Here is a 15,264-nt window from a genome sequence, read left to right as displayed (position 1 = left end):
TTCCTAAAAGATGGGGGCAGTTTACAAATCCGTAAAATTGTGAGTTTTAGTGATTTTTTCCGGTGTACAGCAACTAAAGAGTCGCGTTAGACCCACGCTCGGAGATTCGTAAACAACGCTTTTAGATTCCAGAAACGAGAAGTCTGCATCAGGATTCGCGCATAACGCTGTGAACGGTGAGATCTCGATCCTTATTTACCCGTACGGCTGCGATGATGCTTAATTAAAAACCGCAGAAAAAGAAAAAGATAACTAGTTACATCATCTTACCTCGTTCTCTCTCTTTCTCTCTATTTCGATCGCGGAAATCCGTAGAGAGACTTACGCGAAGATTGGCGACGCGATCAGAATAAGGCAGATCTGGTACTTTCAATTCTTGTTCCGGCCGATCGATCCATATGCTTTTGAATCAAAGAATTGGCATCAGTTTTCTGTTTTTCCGAGTTGCTGATAAATCGAAGGTTAATATTGTTTCTCCTGTATTTTTCGGTTAAATCTCGTCAGATTTGCGTGTGTTTTGTGATGCTTCTTCTTCTTTTTGACATATTTAATCGTACTTGAAGTATTTGTTAAGGTTCTCCGATCTGTTTGTTTTATCGCGTTAGGTTTTTCCTCGGGGTATGCATTCATTTAATCTTGTGGCTGAATTCGTAAACAAAAATGTATGATTGAATACTTCGGGCTATTTTGTAGACTTATTTGAAACATTGTTGAAATTTCGAATTGGGGAGACGAGGATTGTGAAGAAAACCAGAGGAAGAAAAGATTTCCATCTCGTCTGAGATTAGTGCAACCATGAATTCGAGGAGGTTAGTTCTCTCTTATTGTTATGTCTGCTACTGACTGTCATGTTAATTTATTGTTGAGTGGCAATAACTTTGTCTTTTTTTTTTGGTTTTATACTTGATTTATTACTTTTTTTGCTCCAATTGTGTTTGCGTTGTTTCATGCTTGAATTTTTGTTTTATTTCTCCAATTGTGTCGAGTGCTGCATAGAACACACTTTATCTTGCTCGAGGAAGAGAAGCCAGTAGCTATCGACTGATAACTCAAATATAAAGTTCACTAAATTATAGCAATAAAGGTGGAGAGGTTATGTAAATGTAATAAAATTGTTTGAAAATATCACATTTTTGTAGTAGTTGTTGAAGAAAGGTTAGCATTGCCACTATCCTAGATTTAAAATGAAATAGGATATCCTAGTTGCATAAGTACAAAGTATCAATCTTTCAAGTTTGTGATATTTGATAACAAAGAAATGATGCACCAAACTTGGCACATCAAATCACCTGGATAAATTTTAATCAGTGAACAATTCTGCTGATGTTCATGGCCTGTATTACTAAACCAATATTTCAATTGGGTTAACTTTGGCTTAATTTATGTTATACGTGCTCTGTTATGTTGGATGCCTAATAATTTGTGGTGTGTTGGATGATCATCATTAGATCTGCATGATATAAGATAGGGTTTCAAGTGATAGTCACTGTTATTGCAATTTCACTTGGACCTTTAGGTGTCAATATATTCTTCATGAAAATTGTTTTTATAATATTATGCACTTATCCGTTGTAGGGACTATCGTGGTAGCAGAGCTGCTCTTTTTGCTGGCATTGAAGAAGGTGGTATCCGAGCTTCACATTACTCATCTCATGAAATTTCTGAGCATGATAACGATCTAGCTATTGAAGGACTGCAAGATAGAGTCAGCATTTTGAAGAGAGTAAGTACAAGAGGCTAAATTTTACTGCAATGTTTCAGGCATTCTAAACCTTTGGTTGAATATATGATATGAGAACTTGTCCTCTATAACTTGAGAATGGAAAAATATGCAGAAATGAGGATTTTTCTTTCATATTATTTCTTCTGTCTCATCTTTTAAGCCATTACAAGGAACATGTGTAGGGAAATATAGAAACACATACTTTGTTGTTTTATTCCCCAAAATCAAATGGTTGCATAAAATGCTTAGAAATTGGTTTTTGTTACTAGTTGCCTATTCCTATACTGCTTTAAAGGTGTATCTAATGGACTAACAGAGAAGTATGGAAAAAACAGAAGGATTGATAAATGATGGCTAGTAGGAGATAAGAAAAATACAAAGAGACAAGAAGTTTTTTTGGCAATGAATTAAATAAGGCTCTGGGATTTGTGGATCGCAAAGAGTTGGGAACTTGTATTTTTGGTCACTATGTAAACCAACCCAATTAATAACCTGTTACCTGAACGGATTAACTATCCGCTTTGGATGATAAGTATCCAAACATATATAGGTGTCTTACTTGAATGGTAAAATATGTGGGTATCTGCTATTTTAAGCAAAACTGAATCCTACTATCAGGGAAAATTGGTTACCTGTGGATACTAATTACTGGACATCCATTTCCTTCCCGATTCTAGATTCTCTAGAACTGTAAAAATTAATCTGGTGCATGACTGATATATTGAAAAATGGACTCTTTATCAACCTTGAAAATTTATCAAATGAGAAGCTTGTAACCTTTTTTGCCTCAGAAGCCCATCATTTGGCATGGTAATATTCACGTAGGTGCATAATTAGGTTTATAATTGATAAACATGTGTTTTTTTGCCAAGAATGCAATGTCTACCACCAAGCTGCTAGTAGCCATATATAATGCCATTCTTACAACTTTCTAAGAATGGAACAACACTATCTCAACGCCTAACCTTTCCCTAACACCATACTGATCCATGTACAACTCAAGTTGATATTTTCCCAAACTTTTCAAGTCATTCTCGGTACTATTCTATGCACTTTTACAGCTGACAGGTGATATCCATGAAGAGGTTGAGAGTCACAACAGACTGCTTGATCGCATGGTACGTAGTTGAGTCATTCCCTCCCTACTCTCTGAGCATGTAGTTGCCCCAATGTGTTTGTGGATTTACTACTCTCTTTTTTTTAATCATAATTCACAACATTAATATCTCAGGGCAATGACATGGATTCATCAAGGGGAGTTCTTTCTGGAACTGTGGATCGCTTCAAGATGGTAAAGCTTGAAAGTTCATTGACTACTGAAACTTCTAGACTAGCATAACCCTAAGTTTATATTATTTTCCACACTAGGTTTTCCAGACCAAATCTGGGCGTCGAACAGTGACCCTCGTCGCATCCTTTGTAGCTCTCTTCTTATTCATCTATTTCCTCACCAAGTAGCTGCCAGCGTCTTCCATTGGATGTTTTGAATGGTTATGTAATCGACAAATGTGTCGTCGCCTCTACAAACATATCAAATGTACAAGATCTGCGTGGATGGATAACTGTTCACGGAGTGCGTATGGTTTACTGCTCTTGTTTTCATCTTCGATTGTGCATCCTCCTGTGTGGATTATGATACGATATTATCAATAGAATAACTGATACTTCTGGATATTAGTTGTTCTTGTGCTTCAAATATCATCCTTGCTTATCTGAGAACTGTTGCTTGTGTGAAAAATTATATGAGCTCTCCTGGAAGGGAGAGCTCGCGGCGGTAGGAGGGGGCTCGTGACGGGCGAGGGAGAGAGCTCGCGGAGGCAGGAGAGGGAGAGTTCACGACGCGGCGCTTCTGCTAGGGTTGCGATCCAATTTTGGAAGGAGAGATCACAGCGGCAGGAGAGGGCTCGTGATTGGGAGGGAGAGCTCGTGGCGGCAAGAGAGGGAGAGCTCGCAGCGGCAGGAGAGAGCTCGCAGCGAGAGGAGAGACCTCACGGCGGCACTTCTACTAGGGTTGCGATGTGATTTTTTCCCTTTTACGCAACTTAACTCTTTTGTTTGTTGCAGATGACGTAGAATCGCCACGATTCCTTCACCGCAACTGCAATAAACAAACCGCAGCGTATAACTTCTCTCTGTGTCTATGTGTGTGTTGTTATATAATGTGAAAACGATAACATGCATACTCCTGGGTGCTCCTCATAGGTTTGAGCGTTCCGATGTCCGTTGGGGCATCCCAATTCTTAAAAAGTGAATCGGGGCGTCTGGGAGTGCTTCCGGGTGTTCGGACCTATGAGAGTCGCCTATGAGTGTGTAGGGTAAGATGCCCCTCATAGGTCTAGGCACTCGGATGCCCGCTCGGCCGTTTCGATTCTCAAAAAATGAATCGGGGCGCTTGGAAGTACTTCTAAGTATTTAGACCTGCGAGGACCAGAAATGTGCAGGTTATCTCTCTCTCTCTCTCTCTCTCTCGCGCGCGCGCGCGCGCGCGCGTGCGCACACACACACACACATACTTATCTCTAAGTTGGAGAATCATTTACGGAAAAAATTTATTGGTCGAAGGATATGGACACCAGGTTCTTTCCTTTTCGCTTTACTACTCAGCATACTACTTTGTTTCAACACTACCAAAAGAAGACAGAAAGGATGAGCAACAAGAGATTAACAAGCTCCGCCCTTTTAGCCAGAACATACCGAGCTGCCTTAGCCAGACGCAGAGCACCAATCCAAGCCTCCAGCTCACAAGCACCGTCGATGGACTCAACAGGAGAAGATAATATTGATAATATGATTGACAACTAAGACTACTACAATAGCGCCACCACTAAGACAGTCATACTTTCCACCTGTCTCACTTTTCTAGATACCTTCCTTCATCCCCAAGCAAACCTTACTTTTTACCTGTCTCACTTTTCTAAATATTTTCCTTCATCTGCAAGCAAATGCTTCCTTCCTCCCGAAGTCATCTCTCCTCTCGCCTATAAAAGGCCCTTCTCTTCTGCCTCCTAAGGCATCCACCAGCAACTATGTTTCCCTCTTTCTCTTTTTGCCTCCTCACACTCCTTTATTGTCAAGCTCTCTCTGAATGTCTCTCCTCTCTTTCTGTAAGTATATAAGATATGCCTATTTTCGTATGTAATATTTCTGTTTCAACATGTAATTTTTTGCTTACAAGTCTGTAAGATAGTTTCTTTCCTAAATGTGTTTTCTTCCTGAATTATATGTTGCATATGCATGTAAAATATCTGCATAAATAAAATATTATTTCTCTTTTAGATCTTCTTCAGTTCTTATCTAAGTAACTCAAAGGTGAACAGTAAATATAAAAGAATAAGTAAACCAAAATAAGACATGTGCTGACTCAGGAAGGCCATTAAGTAGCCATCATCCTACATAGCCGAGACATTTGGTTTTCTTGTAGCTCTTTTACAAGTGAGGCTCACTAGAAGGCCAAGTTAAAAAAAAAGTTTGGTATCAGAGCCTTAAGACCCTATTCTGCAGGAACTTTCTGGGTATCTTACTGGTAAAGGTTTTGGTGTATTGGTAGCATTAGATTCTACAGGATTCATTAAAGCAACATTGAAAAAAATAATATTTCTTTTTAGATATAATATTATGGTCTTCATCAAAATATAACATCCAATCTTCATCTAGCTTATGATGCAGTATGTCAAAAGTTTCTAATTCTGTAAGATCTTCTTGTGTAAAATAATTAGCTATTTCAAATGGAAGGTAGACGTATTCATTTAAATCATCATAAAATAAAAAGTTATCTTTCTTTTTCTGTGAGTGCGTACTGATTTCTATATTCATTAGATTTAAAATAGGTTGGTTGTCTTTCTGGCTATCTTCTTGAGAAGTCGAGAGTTTGTAATTATAAAATCATACTATTGATTTGCCATGTCTGTCTTTATAGATTATGGATTCTCTTGGTTGTAGTATTTGTGATGTAATGTTTAAATCTAGGTTAAGATTCCAATCTAATCCAGCAAGTAGGTCAGACGAAAATTCTTTAGGTTTGATGAAATAGATTTCCCTTGTTGTAAGGGTTTCTATTATATTATTAATTTGTACTTTGAAACTGTTGTTGATGTTAGTCATTGTCTTTCCTAGAAAAAATATGTCTATTTGGATATTATATTTCTGAAAATCTCCATATCCCCTGGCTTGAAGAGAAATTTTAATATGATCAATAAAGTCTAAAATATTCATATTAAAATTGGGACAAAAATACGTGACTCCTATATTACTATTCATATCTACTTCTATAAGTCCAATAACTGCATTGTCATTATCAGAGAATCTTGAGTCATATAGTACTAAAAAGACTTTAGCTCCTATATTTTTTTTGGTAAGTCCTTTTAGGCCAAACACAATAAATCCTAGGTGGATATAATTATGTTTTCTTTGTAGGAGTGCTCTAGTTGATTCTTTAAGGGTAAATCTTTCTTCTCCCCCATCTGGTAAGTGTAATGGTTGAGTTCTATGATATCTATAAAGTGAAGTAGAAAAGGATAACAACCCTTGATGATATAAGCGTTTTGGGTTTAGTGTATTTAATTGTTCATTAGAGAATGTGTCTAAGTTTTGGTCGATATCTATGAGTTCTTCTAACTGATAGGTAGCCTGAGTACTTATAGATTTTCTGGATATCATAGAGAGATTCTTAGGAGGTCTTAGTGTAGGTGATATTCCAGAAAAACTTTCAATTTGTGTTTTTGTTTATAGAAGAGGGTGAATCTTGTATTTTTAGAAACTTATAAGTAGTAGGTGGGTGTTTTATGTGTGTGTGTATATATATATATCCTCCATATTACCCTTGCGACGGGTTGGCATGGACGAACGTATTCATCTTTTACCATCATTCATATATATATATATATATATATATATATATATATATATATATATATATATATATATATATATATATATATATATATATATATATATATATATATTTGTTCTGATTTTTGTTAAAGAAAAAAAATTACTCAAATACTCACATTTTAGTTTAAGAAATTATAAATTGAATAAGAACTTCTATAGCTCTATCAACGAAACTAGACAAATTAGAGATCTAAAACTCACATTTTAATGAACTGAAATTACCTCACAAGTCAATAACAACTCACAAGTTTAGTTTCACATTTTAATGAACTTTAACACCTCACAAGTCAATAACAACTTAATTTTAAACTCAAGACCTTGGTAACAACTTCCAGGCTCTTATTAACAAAATTAGTTGAGACTCATTAGATTGAACTGAACTTTTCCAAAGAATCAATCCGACTGAACCCGTTTCCACCCCTAATACAACATGGCGAATTACATTCATGTCGATATTTATGTTCTGATTCCACAAGCAAATTACTTAGAGCAAGTAGATGTTAGTGAACTTTGCCAACGTAGTCTACGAGTAAGCATTGAAGAGTAATAAAAGGACACACCACCTCACAACTATTTGCAAACCTCAAGCTAATTAATTAAACTTCAACAACATGAAGGAACTAACACAACCACATTTCCTAACAGATTCAAACCACCCTTTCTCGTTTTTTTTTTTTTACTTTTTTCTTTTACAACTTGATGTAGCAATTAGTAGTCCATACTAGCGCAGAGATGATTGAGCATGTTAAACACTTTCAGAGGTTGTTGATGTTGGCAAGAGTGGCTGCTTGATGGAAGAAGCCTTGAAGGAAGCAGCAGCAGTTCGGAGAGCATCATGTTCAGGGTTGGAGGAGGTCGCGGCTGCTGCTTCTCTCGCGGCGAAGGCCCTCTCTTCGCTCTTCCCCCATAAGACCAAATAAAGCCCAGCTATGATGAATATAGCACCAATGATGCTGCATAAGGCTCAAGGATCAGCATTGCATAGAAAACAAAATAGATTCATTGTTCTTGATCATCTTGAATTCAAAACACATTGAGTACCCTCCGAGGTAGAACTCCTCGCCCAAGGCAATGGAGGCCATGATGGCAACAACTAGAGTTTGCACTGGCTGGTAAACTGCCACGAAAACTGGACCGCCACGGTCGATGCACCAGATTTGAACAGCAAAGGCAATGCCAGATGCCACAAAACCCTGCATTTGAGATGTTATTCAGTAACAAAGGCAAAGTATCACTATGAATTCACCAAGGTTGATCCTTGCTGAGCATTCCTCTTTCTTTTTTCTGAAGGCATTTGGAAATCATGAGAAACCAACAAGTGGAAAACTAAACCCTGATGATAAATATGAGTATGTTGGCACTTGAACAACCTCTTCTTTTTGTTTGGAAAGAAAGAGGTCTTGCTTTATTTATTGAAACAGTAGAAGCATGTTGAGAAGACCTATCTCTTGTGGTGGATTGTTATGATAAATGATTCATGCATGGAGCCTACACAATTATGTAAAGGATGGACAAACGGATACAAAAAGGGAAGAGTTGAAGGGACATCTCTTATGTCCTGTTTGTGCCCACCACTAGGATGAATGTTGTTGAGCATCCACGAGGTCATGAAAGGGGAAGGCCATGGACAAAGTTGAATTTTTGCCACTAATGGAGGGATATCAGTGTCATGCCCTGACAAAATGTTCCTTTTGTCTGAAAATTTAAATAATTTGTTGCATCTTTGCAGATATGTCTGGAAATTATACTAGTTGCTGTCGTGTGTTTTTTTTCCTAAAGAAAGGATTTTTTTTTTTTTAAACAGAAGCATGTCGTACCGCGTAGAGGATGGTGAAGAGCTCGCTGCCGGAGTGGAACCTCCAAGCGTCGGTGTCCCTCTCGAGGAAGGCGGCAATGATCAGGAACTGGATGACGCCGAAGAAGCAAGTGTAGGAGGTGACCGACAGCCGCGCCGGGTACTTCTTCAGCACCGGCGCCTGGAGCACCAGCCAGCCGGACCACGACAGGCAGTGGCCGATGAGGTAGATGCAGCCCAGCGTCCAGCTCTTCCCCATTCTGTCATCCTGCAACCACAGCATCGTCGCCGGCGCCGCCGTGCTGTTCAGGGTCATCTTCGAGGGTCCGAAGATGGTGGGGCCTTTGTACAGAGTGATGATGGTGGCGCCGGCAACGCACGCGAGCGTGCCGGTCATCTTCGCGACGCCGTCGCGCCGGTCGAACCGCACCTTCTCTATCCTGCAGTAAGATCGAATTTTTATGACATAGGGTCATCCAGCAAAATCAAATCTTTAACAGTCCAAAGCCGACCGTCTTGCCTGAGAAGGGCGGCCATGAGGAAGGTGATGGCCGGAACAGAGTTCTGGATGGCGGAGGCGAAGGTCGGAGACGTGTTATCGAGGCCGAGCAGGTAGAACCCTTGGTTCGCAGTGATACTGAACACAAATTTAGTGTCAAAGTGCTTATTAATTAGACGAACTAGATCAAAATCCAAAACTCACCCACACAGAGCGAGGAGGAAGAACTGAACCGCGAAGGAGAGCGACATGGCTGGTCTGTCCTTCCTGCAACAACATACCAATCAACATAAATCAACAACTCAAACGCCACGAACACTGAGATTCATCAAGGATTTCTCCTTACTTCTCGAGGAAGTAGGCAAAGGGGATAAGGAGGACCAGGGCGATGATGTTGCGGTAGACCGGGAAGACCACCTTGCTGATGCCCATGTTGAGCGCCGCCCGGGACACGACATGGAAACCGGCATAGCCAAACTGCAAGGCCAGCATGGCCACATGCAGCTGCACCCTCTCCGGCATCCCGCACACCTTCTTGGCCTCCACGTCCGCCATCTCGAGTGGTGCTCACTGCAGAGTGAAGAAGGGACCAACGAGGAGAGGGGGTTTATATACAGAGTGGTGTGGTGGTGGAGGCCTTGAGACAAACAGTAGTTGGATGTCTTCTCACCCACATTTCGACAAACACTCGTTGGGCGTTGGGTAAGGCGAGGGTGACAAGACAGCGGAGAGCGCACTAGAAGAGTGATCGCAGGATTCGAATCTCTCGTTCCTCCATCTGCAGTGTGCTCTCCAGGCACGCAAATAAAAAAAAGCTCTCTCACCTTTCTTCCTCGCCTTCCTTGTGCTCCCTTGAAACCTGAGGGACACCCTGGCTCCTGCCCTCCCATGGCTCGACAAGCCATCATTCCTGCCACTGTTGTCTTGTGACTGCTTTGGTGGGAGACCCTCCATCTGCCCTCCCTTTTAAGGGCACCTCCTGATACAGATACTGATACCCTCTCTTCTTCTTCTTCCTCTTCTTGAAGGATCATCATGTGCAGTGGTACCTCTGGCTCATTTGTTGGAGCTATCTGATCTTGGTGATTAACAACAGGCAGTAAGTGTGCACATATTGCTTAATTAAATCTGGCAAATGCTCTTTTTGCATGGTCCTGATCACCATTCTTCAGTGCTTTAGCTGTCTGTGAAAGTATATACCTTTTGTTATTTTGCAGATGTGGTTTACTGTTGTATAGAATACGTCCGTGCTTTAGCTGTCTCTGAAAGTGTACGCCTTTTGCTGTTTTGAGATGTGGTTTATTGTTGTAGAGAATACTTTGTGTAGGAATTTATATGATCGCACCCTTTGCTTTTATGTTTTCACTGGATTGCGCCCCTCTTTCCCTTATAAACTGGGTGTCCAGTCTAGTTAAAGATTGATTAAAGCCGAATATTCTTAGTGCACTCAATTGAAATATATATATATATATCGTTGAATTTGAAAAGAAATAACGGCCATTAATCAATACAAATTTCTTATAATTAAGTAGGAGTGAGTAAAAAATCAATTAAATTGAATTAATAAAAGTTGAATTTGAATTTTTATATTTTTTAAAAACAATATTATTTATTTCAATTAAACCGATTAATTTTAATTAAATTGATTAAATCAAATTTGATTACGTTAAATTGGGAGTTTAAAAATTTTAATTCCGTAATTTATGACTTTTCTCTTTAATCCTTATTTAATTGAAAATTTAATTATTTTGATATTTTATCGGTTTAATTTAATTTATTTTTATACTATCCGGTTAGATTAAAAAAATTATTTGTTCGATTTTGATTTAAATGATTAGATCAATTCTATTATTAGGGCTTTCGAATTGGTATTGTAATTGAGTGTTATAACATATTATTGGTAATAAAATCAATACAAGACGCATGTTAATTCCAACATATTGAATGCTTTCAAAGATTTTTTTTATATAAAAAAAATTCTCACTATGCCTGAGTGAGAGAAACATTAGAGGGCCACATGGTGCCCTCCCATATTTTTTATTTAAAAAATAAAAAATTTAAAATTTAAAACTAATAAATAAAATTGAATTAGTGGTATATTTTTAATGAGTTTAAGATAAAATATAAGTATAAGAGAATAAATATATCTTACTATTTTATTAAAAATCTCCCCCCTTTACTAACTAACTTTGGTGAAGCTTAAAATGAATTTATGTTAATATCCTTTTTTCTATTCACACTAAAAATAATTCCAAGGTTTATTAGTAATTCCACAAGCGAAACAATCAGTGATCTAGAGTTCAAGACTCAGCTGCGACATATTATTATGAATTTTTTTCATCATTAATTTTCTCTGGTTGTTTTATATAAAAAATATAGTTCACTTTAGTCCCAAATCTTAGAATTGACAACACTATGATTAAAGAAGCTTCTATAAATATTTTGGACCGACAATGTTAAAAAAAAATACTTTTCTTAGTTTTTTTAATAAGTATAATATTAAATTAAATTAATTTTTTTTCATAGGGAACTTCAAAGACCCAAATAATTCAGATTTTCAAAAGTAAGGTGTTTTACCCTAATGACTCTACTTTAGTATTTTAATACTAAAATACTTTAATTAATATAATTTCATTATAAAGGGTCAATGTGATTTTAATGTATTATATTACACACGCGACGCGTGCATGATCACTAGTTAATATAATGTATATATGACATGTGAACTTATAATAATGAGTGTTAATGTTAAAATAAATATGAGAAAATGAATATGTTAATATAATATGTACGTGGCATGTGGATCATATACTTTTTAATAAAGTGGTGGGTGTTATAACACCCACCAATTGGATGCCCTTAATGGATTGCCTCAATGTAGCAAGAATGTAGAATCTAATAGTCTAGCGACCCCACATGGTTAGGTCTACGATCATCTATGAGGAGGTAAAACAATGGACAACTATAGTTAACCACTGTAGAGGATATTTTTCTCGATTTTGTCAAGAGTCGAATCTTTATCCATTGTAATAATATCTATTTCATCGTAACAGAGGTAAAATCAGGATTTTATTTCCGAGAGTTAAATTTAAAATAAATCATCATTTTTTTTATTAAAAAATTTTATTCATACGAAAATTAATACATTATATTATATAATAAGTCTTTAATATCATAATGATATTATTTCAACAAAATAGAAATATAATTAACTAAATTCATTAATACTATACTATAAGAATTATCATTAAACTTAGATTAAATTTAAAATTTTAGGTATATATATATAGAAGAAGATATACAAAACTAGTTAGAAAATTTATAATAAATTCTAAATATTTTGACTAAGTAGTATACTCTATCCAGCGGAGGGTGGCATCAATAATCACCGCCCACCAATAAAAATAAAGAATATCATCATTTATTCCATATAAAAACCATCTCTTCCTATTTAAATTTCTAAATCCGTCATTGCATACCAGGCAACCAACCGTGTCCCGAACTATTACCTTAGGATTAGAAAGTGTCATTCACAATTATCTGTATTTTTGTTTTATAAAAATAATTATTTTAGACGCAGCAATTGAAGATTCTCAGGTGCACGCTTCATTATTTTCCCCCATGCAATATGCTATTGTTGACTAGTTCCATTCACAATATTCCGTCATCATTTAAGTGGCGAATTAAGTAAAAAAGCCTCCCACTCACCACGTGGCGCGCAATCTCTCCGTATCCAGGGGTTAGATTCCTCGGTGGTTGCGTATCCGACAAGGTACGTTTCCGCGTCAGCATCATAATATTTTACCTCCCGGAGTTTTATAATTCATTCCATTTCACCCTACAAGGATGATCTTTTGACTATCTAAAATAACAAGAGTGTGAAAAGAAATTTTTGAAAACTACAGGGGCAAATTGTTATGTTTAGATTATGGGAAATTGTTGATAAGTTTTTTTTTTTTTTTTTTTTTTTTTGAGCAAATTGCCATTTTTTCCCTTTCTCGAACCAGAGCCAGTTAACCGCCGCCGCCGCCGCCGCTGAAAGATCGATCGCGAGAATCCTACTTCACGGTCATTAACATCTCACTCACTCGCCTCCGGCGGCGATTTCGTCGTAAGATTGCTGTGTTCAATCCCTTCTCATCCTCTCTGCGCCGCAGCTGTGCCTTTGTTCCCGTCTTTTCCTCGCCGGTCGCGGTAGGTTACCTTGGCCAACTCCTCTTTTTGATGATTCATATGTGCGTTTTAATTGAGTCACTACTGATTGCGTCCATGATATGGGAAGTTGATGTTGATGCAGGGGCCGATCTACGCGCAGACACGGTAAGTTTGGGGAGAAAAGACGGATGGTCGGAAACTGTAACGGCGGGTGGCGTGATTCTAGATCCGTAGGTCGGCATTAAAGGGTTTATCTATTTCAGTGAGTACAACTGGTGTTAGCTTTGGTGAGTTCATTTTTGTCTTTGAAAGACATGAACAATCTTCTTTTACGTCGTTGTTGAATTGTTGTTCCTTGTGATGTTACTTGAAGCTTTGCTTGAGTTAGTATCTAAAAGTTGACTAATTTCTCTCCTCTTAATATTCTTTTTCATGTAAATTTTCTTTCTTAGTTGAATCACTAACTTATATCCATTTATCATGTGTCTGTAAGCCTATTGTTTTCTTTTGTTTGTACTTTTTTATTCGTGAGATCGGGAGGAATCCCTGGGTTGATGCTTTTTCCTTATACTTAGCATAGCAAGTTATCTTACTTAAAAGATGTCTACGAAACAGTTGAAGTTCTACGATAAATTTGCAATTCCAACTTGTAGATGGATCGGAAGAAAGAAAAGGGTGTCTCGCATGCCAACCGTCGAATGCATAGAGGTACGACACTTCATGAGGAAGCAACTGGCATAAAGCATGAAGATGCGAGTTGCATTTTGAAGACAACATCTCCGGCGCCCGGCGGCATGGGCTAGTCGAGAGGCCAGATTAAGTCCTCTTGCCGCCTTTTTGGGACAGAAGTTTGCCTCTGAAGTTGAGGCTTTACGAACCCCTTTGAAACCCTTAGTTTTTCTTTGCAAGAGGCAGATCTGCTCTTCTCCTCCTTTGTAATTCGAAAAAGGATGTTTTGTTGTTGCTAAATAGCATTTGAGTTCCTGATAACTGTGATGTAAAAACGAATTGTGCCACTGGGGAAAGCAAGAGAAGACTTAACCGGTTACTTGGTTCAACTGCTATTCTAAGGCCCACAAATCCTTGGACCTTATTTCGAATGAGCAATTCATTACTATTCTCCTCTTCGAAAAGCTTTCGGAGTAAGAGGAAAGCGTGCAAAAGATGAAGAAGATAAACACAAACTACAATCCCTTTCATTGTAAATTCAAGTAAATAAATCATACCGACAACTTAAAGATAGAGTTTCATCGTAGGTTGTTGGAGAGTCTCTCGAAATAGCAATAGTAGTACTTGCACGAACAAAATAATAAAGAAGAAGAGATTGTTGAGAGAATTAGATTGAAATGTTGAGCATTGAATCCCAAGGCTTCTTTTATAAACTTCATCCAGTTGATTAGAAATTAATCATTTGACTGAATCCTTCCCGTCAACTAGATTTGTTCTTTCCTTGCTTTCTTCGATCCAATCTAATCAATCCCATGAAATTCTCTTGTTCGGTTGACTGAACACCTATCCAAGTGATTGGACTAGAATTTCCTTTTCTGTTTGGATCCGATCTGTGCTTTCCAAATAGACTTGGTTGACTGATCCTCCTAAAACTGGACCTTTGTTTCCATTTTGGACTTGATCGTAATCCGGTTGTGTTTATCTTCTTAGGATCGGTCAATTGAACGTCCTTGTAAGGTCGACCAAACCCTTCATTTTATCTAAATTTTATTTTTCTATAAAATAAAGTTACACAACAAGAATAATAATAATAGACCTGCAAAACAGAGTTAAAGATATATAATTACATAAGTTAATCTTGATAGTTAGGACCGTCTAATCTTGACTTAGAAACCTCGGTTTGTTTCTTCAATTGGATCAACGCCTAAAAGTGTCATAACTGGGACACATCCTCACTATCTTCCAGAACGAAAATGGCTCTTTAGAACTTACCTTATTTACCTGTCAAATCTCTGATTCAACTTGTAAGATCTTGTTCGATGGGGGGTGAAGAGTGTAATTGAAATTTCTCCTTTTTCTATTAGAGTTAGTTAGAAATGCAATGGAAATAATAAAGAATAAACAGAAAGAAGAACACGAGGAAAACACACTATTTTTACTTGATTCCCAAACCCCAGGGTTAATATATCCAAGGCCTACACACTCATCGCAAGTCTATTATGCGCATCTCTTTTTCGAAACTCTTTCGGAGGC

At 37.6% G+C, this 15,264-nt stretch overlaps 2 protein-coding genes and 1 long non-coding RNA gene across 4 annotated transcripts; 2 read left to right on the top strand and 1 right to left on the bottom strand.

Moving 5' to 3' along the window:
• Nucleotides 1–232: 232 nt before the first annotated feature.
• On the top strand, nucleotides 233–3,400 carry LOC122051587 (bet1-like SNARE 1-1). Of its 2 annotated transcripts, none has more exons than XM_042612780.1 (6): nucleotides 233–363; nucleotides 694–809; nucleotides 1,576–1,723; nucleotides 2,785–2,841; nucleotides 2,955–3,014; nucleotides 3,092–3,400. In XM_042612780.1, the coding sequence occupies exons 2-6, from the start codon at nucleotides 796–798 to the stop codon at nucleotides 3,179–3,181; spliced, it is 369 nt and encodes a 122-aa protein (XP_042468714.1). In that variant the 5' UTR covers nucleotides 233–363; nucleotides 694–795; the 3' UTR covers nucleotides 3,182–3,400. The 2 variants fall into 2 exon arrangements, with proteins under 2 accessions (XP_042468714.1, XP_042468715.1); XM_042612781.1 differs by having other exon boundaries at nucleotides 274–461.
• Nucleotides 3,401–7,184: 3,784 nt separating this feature from the next.
• On the bottom strand, nucleotides 7,185–9,504 carry LOC122051586 (protein WALLS ARE THIN 1-like). Its single transcript, XM_042612779.1, has 6 exons — nucleotides 9,254–9,504; nucleotides 9,112–9,174; nucleotides 8,929–9,045; nucleotides 8,431–8,848; nucleotides 7,655–7,806; nucleotides 7,185–7,566 (listed from the first exon to the last, which is right to left on the bottom strand). Exons 1-6 carry the CDS (start codon nucleotides 9,460–9,462, stop codon nucleotides 7,359–7,361), a joined length of 1,167 nt encoding a protein of 388 aa, XP_042468713.1. The 5' UTR covers nucleotides 9,463–9,504; the 3' UTR covers nucleotides 7,185–7,358.
• A 3,381-nt stretch (nucleotides 9,505–12,885) lies between these two features.
• On the top strand, nucleotides 12,886–13,995 carry LOC122051588. Its single transcript, XR_006131462.1, has 3 exons — nucleotides 12,886–13,101; nucleotides 13,190–13,349; nucleotides 13,716–13,995. It is a non-coding gene; the product is annotated as an uncharacterized LOC122051588 (long non-coding RNA).
• The last annotated feature ends 1,269 nt before the right edge of the window (nucleotides 13,996–15,264 follow it).

The sequence above is a fragment of the Zingiber officinale genome, chromosome 3A, assembly GCF_018446385.1.
Source record: "Zingiber officinale cultivar Zhangliang chromosome 3A, Zo_v1.1, whole genome shotgun sequence".
Lineage (NCBI taxonomy): Eukaryota > Viridiplantae > Streptophyta > Magnoliopsida > Zingiberales > Zingiberaceae > Zingiber > Zingiber officinale.
Note: the sequence above shows the minus strand (reverse complement) of the source record. Positions and strands in the feature narration are given on the sequence as shown.

Excerpts from the sequence above, each read along its gene's own strand:
- LOC122051586 (XM_042612779.1), bottom strand. The coding sequence starts at position 9,462 with ATGGCGGACGTGGAGGCCAAGAAGGTGTGCGGGATGCCGGAGAGGGTG. Across the intron at positions 9,175-9,253 it reads TTTGCCTACTTCCTCGAGAA|GAAGGACAGACCAGCCATGT; the intron begins GTAAGGAGAAAT and ends ATGTTGTTGCAG. Across the intron at positions 9,046-9,111 it reads TTCCTCCTCGCTCTGTGTGG|TATCACTGCGAACCAAGGGT; the intron begins GTGAGTTTTGGA and ends ATTTGTGTTCAG.
- LOC122051587 (XM_042612780.1), top strand. Across the intron at positions 1,724-2,784 it reads GAGTCAGCATTTTGAAGAGA|CTGACAGGTGATATCCATGA; the intron begins GTAAGTACAAGA and ends GCACTTTTACAG. Across the intron at positions 2,842-2,954 it reads ACAGACTGCTTGATCGCATG|GGCAATGACATGGATTCATC; the intron begins GTACGTAGTTGA and ends TTAATATCTCAG.